The following is a 19,500-nucleotide window of genomic DNA, read 5'->3' as shown; positions in this document are numbered from 1 at the left end:
ATATTTGAGATTCTTCAAAGTAGCCACCCTTTGCCTTGACAGCTGATGAAACTGGCTCTCATGAGGACCGCCACAGGAAAGGAAGACCCAGACTTACCTCTGCGGCAGAGGATAAGTTCATTAGAGTTACCAGCCTCAGAAATTGCAGCTCAAATAAATGATTCATAGTGTTCAAGTAACAGACACATCTGAACATCAACTGTTCAGAAGAGACTGTGTGAATCAGGCCTTCATGGTTGAATTGCTGCAAAGAAACCACTACTAAAGGACACCAATAAGAAGAAGAGACTTGCTTGTGCCAAGAAACATGTGCAATGGACATTAGACTGGTGGAAATGTATCCTTTGGTTTTATGAGTCCAAATTTGAGATTTCTGGTTACAACCTCCGTGTCTTTATGAGACGCAGAGTAGGTGAACGGAGGATCTCTGCATGTGTGGTTCCCACCATGAAGCATGGAGGAGGGGGTGTGATGGTGCTTTGCTGGTGACACTGTCTGTGATGTATTTATAATTCAAGGCACACTTAAGCAGCATGGCTACCACAGCATTCTGCAGCCATCCCATCTGGTTTGCGCTTCGTGGGACCATCATTTGCTTTTCAACAGGACAACAGGACACCTCAAGGCTGTGCAAGGGCTATTTGACCAAGGAGAGTGATGAAGTGCTAGCAGTAAAATAGTAAAAATAAGAAAAACCCTTGAATGAGTAGGTGTGTCCAAACTTTTGACTGGTACTATGTACTGTATATTATATGTATATGTGTGTATGTTGTTGAAAAGTGAACGTGCATTGAAGCATCATGCACAGGTGTAACGAAAGAGGGAGGGACAGACAGGTAGTGGGATGAGGAGAGAGAGTCAAGAGGTGAAACAGTATTTTTCAGCATATCATACAGTTGGCCTGCATTAAAAAACTGATCTCAGGTTGGAATGGGTGCTGGTCACTGCTGTTCGTGCAGTAGAACGAGCATAAAGCACAGTGTCACACGCTGCACAGAAAGCCATTTACCTCACACCAGTACCAATTGCTTTGGCTTGGCTACATAATCAACTAGATTATGTATTACAAACATGCTTGGCATCAGTAGAATGAGGAAACATAAAAAGTCCTCAATCTTAGAACTAATCACTCACACCCACACACAGAAAGGGGGATGAAAAGAAGGAAGAGAGAGAGGGTAACTCACTGGTTTGAGCTGGGCTCGGTCCAGTTTCCTTCTGTACAGCATGATCGCATGGATGACATTGCCCGCCCTCGCCGCCTGGATATGAGAGGGGAACGCATAGAGGAAGTCCTGCAGAGAGGAAGAGAGGAGAGAGAGAGATTTAGATTATTAAATTGTTGTGTATTGCTGCTTTGGTAATACAAAAGTATTTTTTGGCATGCCAATAACATAAAGCATTTTGAATTGAATTGTGAGAGAGAGAAAGAAAGAGGGTGTTAGAGAGAGAGAGAGAGAGAGAGAGAGAGAGAGAGAGAGAGAGAGACAGAGAGAGAGAGAAGGAAATAATATAATCAAATTTAACCCAATATAATCAACTCAGTTCCAGTCATTCAAAATTGTCAGAAAACGCTTGACGTAGCTACTTAACTCAAGGCCCAGGCCTAGACTCCTACTAACTACCCAGCAAACATTCCCACATTGGCATGATGTGGGCCCAATGCAGGCTAAAATATTACCTGCCCACATTGGGCCGATGCGACTTTTCTCATTGGCTTCACATTCGCCACAAGGAAGGTGGCCCAAATGGTAGCCTTTACTTCACCTGAAAAACACCACCCTATGGATCGGCTGCCCTTATTGGGCCCATTTGGGTCCCAAAATTAGCTCATGGTATTGGCCCTATGTCTATTGCCCACCCTATGCCAATTTATTCATTTGATCTATTATTTCATAGGAATGTATTTATTATTTATTTATTACAATTTAACTCAATGCATTAATTGTATAATTTTGTAGCCTTAAAGGTATTAAGCGAACGTGTTACATTGTATCAGAAAGACAAGTTGTTACTACCATACATATACTGAACAAAAATATAAACGCAACATGTAAAGTGTTGGTCCCGTGTTTCATGAGCTGAACTAAAAAATGGCTTATTTCTCTGAAATTGTGCACAGAAATGTGTTTACATCCCTGTTATTGCGAATGTATCCTTCTTCAAAATAATCCATCCACTTGACAGGTGTGGCATATCAAGAAGCTGATTAAACAGCATGATCATTACAAGGTTGCACCTTGTGCTGGGGACAATTACAGGTCACTCTAAAATGTGCAGTTTTGTCACACAATACAATGCCACAGATGTTTTGAGGGAGTGTGCAATTGGCATGCTGACTGCAGGAATGTCCACCAGAGCTGTTGCCAGAGAATTGAACATTAATTTCTCTACCATGAGCCGAGGCATTTTAGAGAATTTGGCATTACATCCAACCAGCCTCACAACCGCAGACCACATGTAACCATGCAAGCCCTCCACATCTGGCCTCTTCACTTGTGGGAACATCAGAGACCAGTCAACCGGACAGCTGATGAAACTGAGGAGTATTTCTGTCTGTAATAAAGCCCTTTTGTGGGGAAAAACGCATTCTGATTGGCTGGGCCTAGCTCCTCAGTGGGTGGGCCTGGCTCCCAAGTAGGAGAACCTATGCCTTCCCATGCCCACCCATGATATAATCCATAGATTAGGGCCTTATAAATGTATTTAAATTGACTGATTTCATTATATGAACTGTAAAATCATTGGAATTGTTGCAATTGTTGTTCAAGAAAAACTCATGACACATTGACTTATTTAAGTATTTTAAAAGACTTCAGTGTAGAATATCATCTTATTGTTCAAGAGAAACTCATGACACGTTGACTTATTTAAGTATTTTAAAAGACTTCAGTGTAGAAGATCATCTTATTGTTCAAGAGAAACGCATGACACGTTGACTTATTTAAGTATTTTAAAAGACTTCAGTGTAGAAGATCATCTTATTGTTCAAGAGAAACTCATGACACGTTGACTTATTTAAGTATTTTAAAAGACTTCGGTGTAGAAGATCATCTTGTGTAGAGGATGATCTTGTTTTAGGCATGACACAACATAGGAGAAACTGGAACGACACTCTCAGTAATGGTTGCACAAAATGAACTGTGCTCAAACCACACCCACAAATATTCAAATAGTGTGGTCTAGCCTGTTCTGGGCTTGGTTTGGGCTTGGTCAAATCAAATCAATTTATTGGTCACATACACGTGATTAGCAGATGTTAATGCGAGTGTAGCGAAATGCTTGTGCTTCTAGTTCCGACAGTACAGTAATATCTAACAAGTAATCTAACAATTTCTGCACAGGCTAGCCTGTAATGGGCTAGCCTGTAATGGGCTAGCTGGTGTAGGATGGCCCATGTTGAGCTGATGTGGGCTTGGTGTGGCCTATTCTGTGTTGGGCTGTTGAAGGCTGGCCCGTGTTGGGCTAATGTAGGCTTGGTGTGGGCTAGCCTGTGTTGGGCTGGCGTGGGCTAGCCCATGTTGGGCTGGTGTGGGCTTTGTGTGGGATATCCCGTGCCCACCTTGCCAAGGGCTCATGTTTGCTAGGTAATTTGTGTGAGTAGCTGGTAAACATGTATGTTGTGAATTGTGCCAGTTACAAGACGTCTGTCCCCTTGCTTAATTTAGACCGGCGCTGAACTAATGGATAAGAATGTGACCCCAATTTCAAACATGTCTGAATGCAGCACCATTAAACCCTACAACAGGCCTACCCACTGTGACTACTGTGTCCTGCCTCTCTCCTGTCTCGATCTTTGGCTCCCTCTGGTTAACCAACTAAGATTTAAAGTTGTCTTTTTCTACAGAAACAGATTGTGCCTTTTTCTAAGCAGTAGGAAGCAGAATATTCAGTCAACCGTTTTAACCTGTTCTTGATTATGGTGAAATGATTTTTCAAAGTGCAGCTGCTACTACTCTTAAACCTTGGATGCCATTGGCCATAGTGCCCTTTGTTTTGTTACAGGTGACAGTTTGATACTCGTCACTGCATCCTGTGTAAAAATGTTGGCTGGACTTTGATAAAGACCCGTAGATATCTACATTACTCCCTTTTTGTATACAAGGCCCTACTTCCTAAACTTCCATCTTGCCTAACTTGGCTGTTGAATTATAGACACCTAAATATTTATTTTTACTTTATTTTATTTCACCTTTATTTAACCTCTTGAACCTATAGGGGCGCTGTGTCATTATTGGATAAAAAGACGTGCCCGTTTTAAGCGCAATATTTTGTAACGAAAAGATGCTCGACTATGCATGGAATTGACAGCCTTGGAAAGACACAACTCTGACGTCTCCAAAACTGCAAAGATATTATCTGTGCGTGCCCCAGAACTAATGCAACAGGCGAAACCAAGATGATGTTTCATACATGCCCCAGATTCTGAAGGCGCTGTGTTCCAATGTCTCCTTATATGGCTGTGAATGCGCCAGGAATGAGCCTGCGCTTTCTGTATATTCCCCGAGGTGTCTGCAGCATTGTGACGTGTTTGTAGGCATATCATTGGAAGATTGACCATAAGAGACATACATTTACCTGGTGTCCCGCCCGGTGTCCTGTGTGCGTAATCAGTAAGTCCATGTGCGTTCCATTTCTTCAGAATTGAAAGTAAACTGCCACTATGGATTTTATCGTTGATAGATATGTGAAAAACACCTTGAGGATTGATTCTAAACATCGTTTGCCATGTTTCTGTCGATATTATGGAGTTAATTTGGAAAAAAGTTCGCGTTTTAATGTTTTTTTTTTTTTTTTTTTTTTTTCCTTACCCAAACGTGATGAACAAAACGGAGTGATTAGTCGACACAAATAATATTTTTTGTAAAAACGGAACATTTGCTATCTAACAGAGTCTCCTCATTGAAAACATCTGAAGTTCTTCAATGGTAAATCATTTTATTTGAATGCTTTTATGTTTTTTTGTGGAAAATGTTGCATGCTGAATGCTAGGCTTAATGCAATGCTAGGCTATCAATACTCTTACACAAATGCTTGTTTAGCTATGGTTCAAAAGCATATTTTGAAAATCTGAGATGACAGTGTTGTTAACAAAAGGCTAAGCTTGAGAGCAAATGGATTAATTTAATTTCATTAGCCATTTTCATGAATAGTTAACGTTGTGTTATGCTAATGAGCTTGCTGATAGATTTACACAATCCTGGATACAGGGGTTTTTTCGTAGCTAAACGTGACGCAGAAAACGGAGCGATTTGTCCTAAACAAATAATCTTTCAGGAAAAACTGAACATTTGCTATCTGAGAGTCTCCTCATTGAAAACATCTGAAGTTCTTCAAAGGTAAATTATTTTATTTGAATGCTTTTCTGTTTTTTTGTGTAAATGTTGCCAGCTGAATGCTAATGCTAAATGCTATGCTAAATGCTACGTTAGCCATCAATACTGTTACACAAATGCTTGTTTTGCAATGGTTGAGAAGCATATTTTGAAAATCTGAGATGACAGTGTTGTTAACAAAAGGCTAAGCTTGAGAGCTAGCATATTTATTTCATTTAATTTGCGATTTTCATGAATAGTTAACGTTGCGTTATGGTAATGAGCTTGAGTCTGTATTCACGATCCCGGATCCGGGATGGGGAGATCAGAAAGGTTAACCAGGTATGCTAGTTGAGAACAAGTACTCATTTGCAACAGCGACCTGGCCAAGATAAAGCAAAGCAGTTCGACACATACAACAACACAGAGTTACACATGGAATAAACAAACATACAATCAATAATACAGTAGAAAAATCTATATACAGCATGTGCAAATGAGGTAGGATAACCTGTGTAGGACTGGGGTTCAATCCCCGCAACAGCCAGTGAAAGTGCAGGGCGACAAATAAAAATAAATAAAAAATCTCATTATTAAAATTCCTCAAGCATACAAGTATTTTACACCATTTTAAAGATAATATTCTCGTTAATCCAGCCACAGTGTCTGATTTCAAAAAGGATTTACAGCGAAAGCACCACAAAGGTCACAAAGGTCACCACCAAGCCACAGAAAAACACAGCCATGTTTCCAGCCAAAGGGAGGAGTCACAAAAATCAGAAATAGAGATAAAATGAATCCCTAACCTTTGATGGTCTTCATCAGAGGCTGTGGCACTCTGCCAGACCACTCACTCAAAGAGCTCTTATGAGCCCCTCCTTTAGAGTAGAATCCGCAAAACAGTTTGTAAATACTGTTGACATCTAGTGGAAGCCTTGGGAAGTGAAACATAACTAATATCCCACTGTATCTTCAATGGGGGCTGAGTTGAAAAACTACAAACCTCAGATTTCCCACTTCCTGGTTGGATTTTTTTCTCAGATTTTTGCCTGCCATATGAGTTCTGTTATACTCACAGACATCATTCAAACAGTTTTTCAACTTCAGAGCGTTTTCTATCCAAATTAATTATATGCATATTCTAGCTTTTACGGCTGAGTAGCAGGCAGCTTAATTTGGGCACGTTTATCATCCAAGCTACCCAATACTGCCCCCCACCCCAAAGAAGATAAGGGAGGGAGGTAAGAGTCTCCAGCTTAAGAGATTTTTGCAGTTTGTTCCAGTCATTGGCAGCAGAGAACTGGAAGGAGAGGCGGCCAAAGGAAGAATTGGCTTTGGGGGTGACCAGTGAGATATACCTGCTGGAGCGCATGCTACGGGTGGGTGCTGTTATGGTGACCAGCGAGCTGAGATAAGGCGGGGCTTTACCAAGCAGAGACTTGTAGATGACCTGGAGCCAGTGGGTTTGGCGACGAGTATGAAGCGAGGGCCAGCCAACGAAAGCATACAGGTCGCAGTGGTGGGTAGTATATGGGGCTTTGGAGACAAAACGGATGGCACTGTGATAGACTGCATCCAATTTGTTGAGTAGAGTGTTGGAGGCTATTTTGTAAATGACATTGCCGAAGTCGAGGATCGGTAGGATGGTCAGTTTTATGAGGGTATGTTTGGCAGCATGAGTGAAGGATGTTTTGTTGCGAAATAGGAAGCCGGTTCTATATTTAATTTTGGATTGGATATGTTTAATGTGAGTCTGGAAGGAGAGTTTACAGTCTAACTAGACACCTAGGTATTTGTAGTTGTCCACATATTCTAAGTCAGAACCGTCCAGAGTAGTGATGCTGAACGGGCGGGCAGGTGTGGGCAGCGATTGGTTGAAGAGCATGCATTTAGTTTCACTTGCATTTAAGAGCAGTTGGAGGCCACGGAAGGAGAGTTGTATGGCATTGAAGCTCGTCTGGAGGTTAGTTAACACAGTGTCCAAAGAAGGGCCAGAGGTATACAGAATGGTGTCGTCTGTGTAGAGGTGGATCAAAGAATCACCAGCAGCGAGAGCGACATCATTAATGTATACAGAGAGGAGAGTGAGCCTGAGAATTGAACCCTGTGGCAACACCATAGAGACTGCCAGAGGTCCGGACAATGACCTCTGATTTGACATAATGAACTCTATCGGAGAAGTAGTTAGTGAACCAAGGGAGGCAATCATTTGAGACACCAAGGTTGTTGAATCTGCCAATAAGAATGTTGTGATTAACAGAGTCGAAAGCCTAAGCCAGGTCGATGAATACGGCTGCACAGTAATGTCTCTTATCGATGGCAGTTATGATATCGTTTACCTTGAGCGTGGCTGAGGTGCACCCATGACCAGCTCTGAAACCAGATTGCATAGCGGAGAAGGTACGGCGAGTTTCGAAATGGTCAGTGGGCTTTCAAAGACCTTAGAAAGGCAGGGATAAATAGATATACAGTGGGGCAAAAAAGTATTTAGTTAGCCACCAATTGTGCAAGTTCTCCCACTTAAAAAGATGAGAGAGGCCTGTAATTTTCATCATAGGTACACTTCAACTATGACAGACAAAATGAGAAAAAAAATCCAGAAAATCACATTGTAGGATTTTTTATTAATTTATTTGCAAATTATGGTGGAAAATAAGTATTTGGTCAATTACAAAAGTTTATCTCAATACTTTGTTATATACCCTTTGTTGGCAATGACAGAGGTCAAACGTTTTCTGCAAGTCTTCACAAGGTTTTCACACACTGTTGCTGGTATTTTGGCCCATTCCTCCATGCAGATCTCCTCTAGAGCAGTGATGTTTTGGGGCTGTTGTTGGGCAACACGGACTTTCAACTCACTCCAAAGATTTTCTATGGGGTTGAGATCTGGAGACTGGCTAGGCCACTCCAGGACCTTGAAATGCTTCTTACGAAGCCACTCCTTCGTTGCCCGGGCGGTGTGTTTGGGATCATTGTCATGCTGAAAGACCCAGCCACGTTTCATCTTCAATGCCCTTGCTGATGGAAGGAGGTTTTCACTCAAAATCTCACGATACATGGCCCCATTCATTCTTTCCTTTACACGGATCAGTCGTCCTGGTCCCTTTGCAGAACAACAGCCCCAAAGCATGATGTTTCCACCCCCATGCTTCACAGTAGGTATGGATGCAACTCGGTATTCTTTGTCCTCCAAACACGACGAGTTGAGTTTTTACCAAAAAGTTATATTTTGGTTTCATCTGACCATATGACATTCTCCCAATCTTCTTCTGGATCATCCAAATGCTCTCTAGCAAACTTCAGACGGGCCTGGACATGTACTGGCTTAAGCAGGGGGACACGTCTGGCACTGCAGGATTTGAGTCCATGGCGGCATAGTGTGTTACTGATGGTAGGCTTTGTTACTTTGATCCCAGCTCTCTGCAGGTCATTCACTAGTTCCCCCCGTGTAGTTCTGGGATTTTTGCTCACCGTTCTTGAGATCATTTTGACCCCACGGGTAAGATCTTGCGTGGAGCCCCAGATCGAGGGAGATTATCAGTGGTCTTGTATGTCTTCCATTTCCTAATAATTGCTCCCACAGTTGATTTCTTCAAACCAAGCTGCTTACCTATTGCAGATTCAGTCTTCCCAGCCTGGTGCAGGTCTACAATTTTGTTTCTGGTGTCCTTTGACAGCTGTTTGGTCTTGGCCATAGTGGAGTTTGGAGTGTGACTGTTTGAGGTTGTGGACAAGTGTCTTTTATACTGACAACAAGTTCAAACAGGTGTCATTAATACAGGTAATGAGTGGAGGACAGAGGAGCCATTATTGAAAATAAGAATGTGTTCTTAACTGGCTTGCCTAGTTTAATAAAGAATATATATATATATATATATATATATATATATATATATATATATATATATATATATATATATATATATATATATATATATATATATATATATATATATATATATATATATATATTAATGTTGGATATTTTTCAAGTGAACCCTATATATATATATATATATATATATATATATATATATATATATATATAGGGTTCACTTGAAAAATATGTAAACCTCAATGTGAGTTCTCTGGTTAAATGAAGGAAAAAGACCATTTGCATTTTTTACTGAACAAGTCCAGGTAGTCCCTCCCTGTTTCTTAATTTTCATGCTTACTGAACTGTTAGTTTTTTGGTCATCAACACTAATGTTAGTGAATAGTGGCTGTGGCGCTATGTTTACAAACTCTGGGAAGTATGGATCCCAATCTCTCCTAGCCCATGAAATCACGTTCAGTGAAAGGAACCATAACATAAAACATTGTAATTTAGGTGAGGAATCCCTTTAAGCAGACGTGGTAGATCAGTTATTGGGTCAAAGTTTATGGAAGACTTACAGGACATAATCTTGCTTATGGTTGCCCATTTGAATAGAGTTGAGACATGCTAATCAAAATAAGAGACAGACGTCTAAACACCCTAATCTAGCAGCAGTCTATCAGTTAATCTCTTCCTCGGACACGTTAATCAAAACAAGAAACAAATTGGAAATGTCACCTAGCTCAGCGACAGAGCTTACGTTTGGGGAGAATACCAAGTGAATAACCAAAAAAATTGCAAAATAATATGTAAAGAATATAACAAAAAATGAATTACAACAGATCTAAGAACGAACATAGGCACGGCCCTGTGAAATAGGTTAGTTTAGGGTAACAATTTGGAGACGGGAACTCAAGAGGCACAAACCATTCATCCATTACATTTCGTAAGACATAGAGTGCCTTGTGATGAGCATGTGAAACCTCCTGCCCAACAGATATAGAAGAGTGGACAAGGCTCCATACAAATAACTACAGCTCTGTCGTGTCTCCTACATTCTGTCTGTCTATACTCACAAATACAGCACTGGGATACTGAGTCACAGCATACTCACATTCAGACAGGTTCAATATGGTCAATAAACACATTTTCTTGGGTAAATTCACCATTAAAAACACTTTTAGAAGGGAATCTCACACAACCCACTGCTAGGTGAGAGATGTCTTACCATGGCGTAGTAGTTACTGTTGACCATGATGGGCCCACGACCTCGGAGGTAGATGTACTCTTCCCACCAATCACTGACCTGGGAGAGAGAGAGAGAATGAAGAGAGAGAGAGAGACAAAGACAGACAGAGAAAGAGTGAGAGAGAGAGAGAGAGAGAGAGAGAGAGAGAGAGAGAGAGAGACAGAGACAGAGCGAAAGAGATATATGAAAAAAAGGGGAAAGATATAGAACGAAATAAAGCCCTGTGTCATGATGAATACAGTCTGCCCTAGGATAAATAACATTCTATTTATATATATAGAGAGATTATTCAGTGAGTCATTACCCTACATTAAACAGCATTAGAATGTGTATAACCCATATATCAAGGAGGAGGTACAGAGAGACTCACATAGTTGGAGGCCCACCAGGACTTGAGCTTGAGGTACCACTGTAGTCTGGGGCCCAGGTTCTTCTCAAATTCCCCTGCCAGCCCCTCCATCCTCACATACTGCTCGTCATCCATCAACGGACGAGCTGACTCCAAGTACTGGAGGACACACACAGAGAATGGAAGGGTGCAATGATTAAATTCAACCACATCATTATTTCATGTTTTCTGTTGTTTTGTGAGGAGGGTGGTATGGTTGCCAGTTGAACAGTTACTCCCTTTGGCAACACGGTCTCAGGAAAGGGAAGGGAAAGAGGATACCTAGCCAGTTGCACAACTGAATGCATTCAACCAGGACGAGAAGAGAACGATGGCTGGATGCAAAGCTTCTTTTCCTCTCCTCTTTCCACAATCGCCTTTTTGTGTAACCTAACCCTAGTGTCAAGTATCATCCCCATAACGGGCCATAATCATTGCTTTTGCTTGTAAAGCCATAAGAATATTTTAGTATTCTGTTCATTAGTCCACTGTTAATACAATCCCAAAATCAAATTTTCATCATATGCAAAACACATCAACGCAGTTTTTGCTCTATACTGAAAGCGGCCTCGCTTGAAAACTTGACTGCTGACACGCAAAAAAAAAGGAATTGTATTAACAGTGGACTAATGAAGAAAATACTAAATTATCGCTTTTGAGTGAACTATCCTTTGAAAGGATGGCGCTTTATTGACATACTGACTGTGGTGCAAAGAGAGCAGTCTTATTGCGTCCTCTGAGTTGTCAGCCTATGGTTACAGATTACTTGATGGAAATTCCTTACACTTATGTGAATCTGTGATTAACAATTTCCCAAATATCTGACTATCAATTTAGCTTCAGAGTAACAGCAACTCCTTCGAATGCAATGTGGGGGTGTCCTCATAGAGGCCAGTAATCTAAGCAACTGATATGACGTCGCAGGACATGATATCAGAGGATATGAAGTCATCAGAGGATGAACCCACCCTCCTGCAGGTGTCCTTGACCGGGGGGACGGGCAGCCGTGGCAGCGAACTCTGGAAGCTGTACAGCATTGGCTTCCTGCCAGAGAACAACTTGACAAATAACTGTGAGCGACAGCAGAGTAGAAGAGGGGAGGGTGAAAGGAGTGGAGGGGTAAAGAGTAAAATTAGCCTTTCTGATTTACCTCACAACCTGGATACCATATGTAAGGCAAAGTTCATGAGAACAATCTACAAGAAAAGAGTGGTGTTAAAGGCATAATTTGTGATCTTTACAACAATTTTTATCAATAAATAATGATGAAAGGCTATATACTAATGAATTCAAAGGTTATACTAATGAATTTGAGACTGGTTACGTTCCTCCAGCCTCATCACTTTTAGTTTTATAGCAAATCAAGCGTTTTTTTTAATTATGGATCTACTCTTTACTACTGCTCTAGCAGAAAACTTTACAATGCATCTCTAGGCATGTGTGGTTTGATGTCAGACTGTTGAGACCAATGCACGTTAGAACACATTTAGCTACAGGAGAAGGAAACAAAGGTTAAAAGGCATGACTAATACGCGGTGTGTTTGGACAGCATAGAAATGACATGATTCATACTCAGAATTGTGTGAAGACACGCTAGCAATTAAAGGGGCACTTCACCACTTTTTAAGCTCATATTCATACAGTACATGTCAAAAGGTTGGACACACCTTCTCATTCAAGGGTTTTTCCTTATTTTTGCAATTTTCTACATTGTAGAATAATAGTGAAGACATCAAAACTATGAAATAACACATAGTAGTTACCAATAATATATTTTATATTCTTTAAAGTAGCCACCCTTTGCCTTGATGACAGGTTTGCACACTCTTGGCATTCTCTCAACCAGCTTCACCTGGAATGATTTCCCAACAGTCCTGTTGGCTGCTTTTCCTTCACTCTGTGGTCCAACTCATCCCAAACCATCTCAATTGGGTTGAGGTCGGGTGATTGTGGAGGCCAGGTCATCTGATGCAGCACTCCATCACTCTCCTTCTTGGTCAAATAGCCCTTACACAGCCTGTAGGTGTGTTTTGGGTCATTGTCCTGTTGAAAAACAAATGATAGTCCCACTAAGCGCAAACCATATGGGATGGCGTATCGCTGCAGAATGCTGTGGTAGCCATGCTGGTTAAGTGTGCCTTGAATTCAAAATAAATCACAGACAATGTCACCAGCAAAGCATCCCCACACCATCACACTCCTCCTCCTCCATGATTCACGCTGGGAACTACACATGCGGAGATCATCTGTTCACCTACTCTGCATCTCACAAAGACACTGCGGTTGAAACCAAAAATCTAAAATTTGGACTCAAAGGACTGATTTCCACCGTTCTAATGTCCATTGCTCGTGTTTCTTGGCCCAAGCAAGTCTCTTCTTCTTACTGTTGTCCTTTAGTAGTGGCACAAACGCATTAAGAAGGAAAGAAATTCCACAAATTAACTTTTAACAAGTCACACCTGTTAATTGAAATGCATTCCAGGTGACTACCTCATGAAGCTGGTTGAGAGAATGACAAGAGTGTGCAAAGCTGTCATCCTGTGGCAAAGGGTGGCTACTTTGAAGAATCTCAAATATAAAATCAATCCTTTTTTGTTACTACATGAATCCATATGTGTTATTTCATTGTGTTGATGTCTTCACTATTCCATAAAATAGAAAATAGTAACAAATAAAGAAAAACACTTGAATGAATAGGTGTGTCAAACATTTTGACAAGTGCTGTATGTAGAAACTTATGGTGCTCGAGATAACTAGTATGAGGTCAAAAAGTGGCAAAGCGGCCTCCCGAGTGGCGCAGCGGTCTACTGCACTCCATCACAGTACTTGAGGCGTCACTACAGTCCCTGGTTTGATCCCAGGCTGTGTCAGAACCGCCTGTAGCCGGGAGTCCCATTGGGTGGCGCACAATTGGCCCAGCATCGTCCGGGTTAGGGGAGACCTTTACTTGGCTCATCGCGCTCTAGCGACTCTTTGTGGCAGGTTGGCCGCCTGCAAGCTGACCTCGGTCATGAGTTGAACAGTGTTTCTTCTGCCACATTGGTACAGCTGGCTTCCGGTTTAAGCGGGCTGGTGTTAAGAAGCGCGGTATGGCGGACGCGTGACTCAATCTTCGCCTCTCCTGAGCCCGTTGGGGAGTTGCAGCGATGAGACAAGATCAAAAAAGTGGGTAAAATGAAAATATATATTTTTTTTAAAAGCAGAAGCTAGTTGGGTTCTTGATGTGATCTATTCTAACAGCAAACCGTCCTAGTTCTCAAGAATCAAAACAAGTAAGACTTAGAAGGAATGTCAACGTTTTAACAAAGGTTTACTGCACAGAGAATCAAAGCTTAGGCCTAGATGGGTTAAAATGGAACATAGTGAAGGTATTTATTTGGTATCTAAGGTACCTACACCTGACTCAAACGTAACTAGACTATTTGTGATGAAACACCTCAACAAGTAACAATTATGTTCCTAGTATAGTTCTGAACATTTCAGACAAACAACAGTTCCAGAGGGCCCATGTGTGCATTGATGACATAGTAACTGTAACTCACTATCCAGAGTCGAGTGCCCCAGGAGACAGATCCGTGGCGGTTGTACATCCAGCCGTGCCACGACAGCAGGCACTTGAGGGCATTCCTCATGATGAAGATGATGGTGACCCACAGGCCTGTGCCCACCAGCACCCCACCCACCACCCGCTGGCTGTCCTCCGACATGTACGGACTGCACAGGTAGAGAGAGAGAGACACATCATTACAGTGTTGTCCTGGTAATCACTATTGTTCATTGAGTATTATATGTTTCTTATTATGTATTTCCGTCAACAAAGATTTAATGTTTCTATAAGCTTTCTTTGCAATATATGTGCTAACATTTTCCATAACAATAAAGCCTTTGAATTGAAAATATATTGAATTGAGACAGGGTCAGAAGCTGCCTGACATGGTTGGCATGAAACGGAAGGAAATGGTCAGAAACATAGTGAAACAGGGGGGCATTCCAATAAGAGTTGTCCAATAAGAAATATTCATTTTTGTTACGTGAATTCTAATGAACACAACCTTATATACCCACTAGAGAGAGAGAGAGAGAAAGAGAGTAAAAGAGAGAAAGAGAAATAGAGAGAGAGAAATGGAGAGAAATAGCGAGAGAAAAATAGAGAAAGAGAGAAGGTCAAATATCAAAGCACTAATGCATGCGATAAATTGTCCTCTGCACGTGACAAGGACACAGGGATTAAAGAGGAGGGGTCATGGAGCCCTGGGTGTGGAACCCTTCACATCCATTGGTTGGAGGGCATTGCTAAGTGAATAGTCTAATTGATGGTCAAAATAAACATGCACCTGCAGACATGACAACATCAGGCAATGAAACCGCCTAAAAATTACCATGTTTCAAATCTGGCCAGAGTGAAAATCTAATTTCAATAATATGATTGATGAAGATGATACATTTTATCTGTAGTGGAATAAATTAGGCTTGAGATCTTGCTTCCCTATAACAGCTAGGTGTTGAAAACTAACAGTCTTATGCTGTCACCCAAATGTATTTGTTTACTTTCTAAGCTATAGCACAAAATATTTGGTATAAAACAGGTTTTCAAAAGGACCATAGTTAAATCTGCTTCTTGCTTTATTTTTTGTCATGGAAAATCAAGTATTGTGATACTGTACTGTGACAACACTAGCACAATGTTATGCAAACACACATATTAGGGCCTGAAGGAATAAATGTTCAGTGTGTGACTATGGATGTCAGATCTATAGGTGAACCATATCGGGGGTTTAACAATATTTTTTGACCACTGGACTCAACTCTGACACGAGGGAGATGTCACCAACATGGGAACTGGGTGAGTACATGCACTCTTGGTTGTGAAAATGGTGAGACAGGTGAATATCTCTCTGACACAGTGGTCCCCAACACTACTCCTAGAGAGCGTTTTGGCTAGCTCAGCACTGACTAACACACATGTCTCTTGATGATGAATGAATTGGTTCAATTGTGTGTGTGTGTGTTAGAATATATTCAGTGTGTGGACCATGTGGGAAGCAAACACACACATATAGTGTTCTAAGCACCATGTTTCAACCAACTGAGCCATCAAGAGCCATAATGCTGGATTAAAATGTAAAAACCTGTACTCCAAATAGCTCTTCAGAACCAGGGTTGGTCGGAAACGACTTCCAACCCATTCCAAAGCTTTCCAGAGAACCATCCCAGAATGAATAGGTCTGTTAATCCATGTCAGTTTAGGTAATGGCATGAAGAGCAGGTGGAGGGAGGCCTGAGTGACCTCCCTCTCTGGTTTAACTCTACTGCTTGTAACACAGTTACTGTGCATCACGTGTCAAACTCATTCCATGGAAGGCCGAGTGTCTGCGGGTATTTTCGCTCCTCCCTTGTACTTGATTGATTAATTAAAATCACTAATTAGTAAGGAACCCCGTTCACCTGGTTGCAGTTATACTAATCTTTCTTGAACAGTGCATAAAAATTAATAAACATATTTATTCATGTATACATAATGCATAATAACACATAGGTGGTTCATAGAGTTCATAGTCCCAGCAGGCAAAAAATGGTTGAAATTACATCATAATAATGTCATTTGAACTAGTTTCCGGTTGTAACAACATCATTTCACCCAGTTTTGACAGCTGGGGTGGTTGAGAAAGTGTTACGCAGAGACATCTGTCCTTGAAAACAGACACAGTGATTTGGATGATGGACAGGGTTATTATTAGATGGTAGTGCCCTACTACTACCATTACCTGATGGGTATGTGGGTGCCCAGTTTGGTGATGAGTCCCAGGGAGGGGTCTAGTTGGGCATATTTAGTGCCCGACATGTAACTCACCACCACCACCAAAAACCCAGACGGGCTGCCTGGGTACACGCCTGTCATGACCCCGTTCTATGGAGGGAAGGAATATAGGCAGGATTAAAAGGGCGGTAGGGTAGGGGAGAACAAAGAGCATTTCATTGGCATAAAATCACATTTACATTGGGGCCGAAGGGAACTACTGTATAAGCATATCCTGGTTAAAATAAGCCTGGTCCCAGATCTGTTTGTGCTATATGTAGTCAACTATGGTTGTTGTTGGCATGAGGTTTGGCAACAGATCTCGAATCAAGTAAAAATGGGCAACGTAGCGTTGAAGTCAGAGGTTTACATACACCTTAACCAAAAACAAATATAGTTTTTCACAATTCCTGACATTTAATCCCAGTAGAAATTCCCTGTCTTAGTTCAATAAGGATCAACACTTTATTTTAAGAATATGAAATGTCTGAATAATAGTAGAGAGAATTATTTATTTCAGATTGTATTTATTTCGTCACATTCTCAGTGGGTCAGAAGTTTACATACACTTAATTAGGATTTGGAAGCATTGCCTTTAATTGTTTAACTTGGGTCTGTTAAGGTTTTCTTGTGTCGAAGGAGAGGAGGACCAAAATGCAGCTTGGTTATCGCGATACATCTTTAATAAAGATAATAACGAACAATACAAACCAATAAACGTAACATGAAAAACCTAAACAGCCCTATCTGGTGCAAACAAACACAGAGACAGGAACAATCACCCACGAAACACTCAAAGAATATGGCTGCCTAAATATGGTTCCCAATCAGAGACGATAAACACCTGCCTCTGATTGAGAACCACTCTAGGCAAACATAGACTTACCTAGACAACTCTACTATACCACAATCCCATAACCTACAAAAACCCCAAGACAAATCACACCACATAAATAACCCATGTCACACCCTGGCCTGACCAAAAATAATAAAGAAAACACAAAATACTAAGACCAGGGAGTGACAGGGTCAAACATTTCAGGTAGCCTTCCACAAGCTTCCCACAATAAGTTGAGTGAAATTTGGCCCATTCCTCCTGACAGAGCTGGTGTAACTGAGTCTGGTTTGTAGGCCTCCTTGCTCGCACACGCTTTTTCATTTCTGCCCACAAATTTTCTATGGTATTGAAGTCAAGGCATTGTGATGGCCACTCCAGTACCTTGACTTTGTTGTCCTTAAGCCATTTTGCCACAATGTTGGAAGTATGCTTGGAGTCATTGTCCATTTGGAAGACCCATTTGCGACCAAGATTTAACTGATGGCTTGAGATGTTGCTTCAATTTTCCTACCTCATGAAGCCATCTATTTTGTGAAGTGCACCAGTCTCTCCTGCAGCAAAGCACCCCCACAACATGATGCTGCCAGCCCTGTGCTTCACGGTTGGGTTGGTGTTCTTCGGCTTACAAGCCCCCCCTTTTTCCTCCAAACATAACGATGGTCATTATGGCCAAACAGTTCTATATTTGTTTCATCAGACCAGAGGACATTTCTCCAAAAAGTATGATCTTTGTCCTTATGTGCAGTTGCAAACTGTAGTCTGGCTTTTTTATGGCGGTTTTGGAGCAGTGGCTTCTTCCTTGCTGAGCTGCCTATCAGGTTATGTCGATATAGGACACATTTTACTGTGGATAAAGATACTTCTGTAACTGTTTCCTCCAGCATCTTCACAAGGACCTTTGCTGTAGTTCTGGGATTGATTTGTACTTTTTGCACCAAAGTACATTCATCTCTAGGAGACAGAAGGTGTCTCCTTCCTGAGCGGTGTGACGGCTGCGTGGTCCCATGGTGTTTATACTTGCGTACTATTGTTTGTACAGATGAACGTGGTACCTACAGGCGTTTGGAAATTGCTCCCAAGGATGAACCAGACTTGTGGAGGTCTACAAATGTTTTTCTGAGGTCTTGGCTGATTTATTTTGATTTTCCCATGGTCAAACAAAGAGGCACTGAGTTTGAAGGTAGGCTTTAAAATACATCCACAAGTTCCTTCAATTGACTAAAATTTCCCAGAAGCTACTCAATTACCCAGAAGCTAGACATAATTTTCTGGCATTTTCCAAGCTGGTTTTTTATTTTATTTAACTAGGCAAGTCAGTTAAGGACAAATTCTTATTTTCAATGACGGCCTAGGAACAGTGGGTTAACTGCCTGTTCAGGGGCAGAACGACAGATTTGTACCTTGTCAGCTCAGGGATTTGAACTTGCAACCCCACATTCAACTTAGTGTATGTATACTTCTGACCCACTGGAATTGTGATACAGTGAATTATAAGTGAAATAATCTGTCTGTAAACAATTGTTGGAAAAATGACTTGTGTCAAGCACAAAGTTGATGTCCTAACCGGCTTGCCAAAACTATAGTTTGTTAACAAGAAATTTGTGGAGTGGTTGAAAAGTATTAATGATTCCAACGTAAGTGTATGTAAACTTCCGACTTCAACTGTAAATACAATTCAGCATTATCACATTCAACATTACACAGCAAACTTTGTAGGCTGCTATGTAGAGAGTGGGTTTTTAATGACTCAAGAGTGTGCTTTGCAAACGGATAAGGTGAAACGCCCGCATACTGTAAAGAATGGAAACATCCACTAACACTGACGTGTACTTATGTGTGGGCCATTACGGTTCAGTAGTAAGTTGACAAAGATAACTATTGCTGTATCTCAAACTAATAAAGATTCAACTAAGGGTCAGCAAACAGTCAATTTACAGCCTCTTAATGATTTTTTTTTCATACTAGGCCTGTCACTTATTCCTTTCCATTTGTCATGAGGCTGAATTTCTCCCATTACACTCAGTGACACTCACAATCAATCATCAAGCAGTTAGTGAGTGAGTGAGTGAGTGAGTGAGTGAGTGAGTGATTAATTA

The 19,500-nt window shown here is 41.2% G+C and overlaps 1 protein-coding gene across 4 annotated transcripts in view; it reads right to left on the bottom strand.

Annotated features, from left to right (window-relative positions):
- Positions 1–19,500, bottom strand: part of cpt1ab (carnitine palmitoyltransferase 1Ab (liver)) — a 71,227-nt gene that overhangs the window by 22,924 nt on the left and 28,803 nt on the right. For all 4 annotated transcript variants that reach the window (XM_036933601.1, XM_036933595.1, XM_036933608.1 and 1 more), the window contains 6 exon segments: positions 16,535–16,677; positions 14,312–14,483; positions 11,738–11,839; positions 10,752–10,889; positions 10,361–10,438; positions 1,188–1,295 (listed from right to left, as the gene is read on the bottom strand). In XM_036933601.1, the coding sequence (XP_036789496.1) occupies positions 1,188–1,295; positions 10,361–10,438; positions 10,752–10,889; positions 11,738–11,839; positions 14,312–14,483; positions 16,535–16,677 (741 nt within the window).

The sequence above is a fragment of the Oncorhynchus mykiss genome, chromosome 2 (assembly GCF_013265735.2).
Source record: "Oncorhynchus mykiss isolate Arlee chromosome 2, USDA_OmykA_1.1, whole genome shotgun sequence".
In the NCBI taxonomy this organism is placed as follows: domain Eukaryota; kingdom Metazoa; phylum Chordata; class Actinopteri; order Salmoniformes; family Salmonidae; genus Oncorhynchus; species Oncorhynchus mykiss.
The sequence above is the reverse complement of the archived record's forward strand: the minus strand, read 5'-3'. Positions and strand labels throughout refer to the sequence as shown.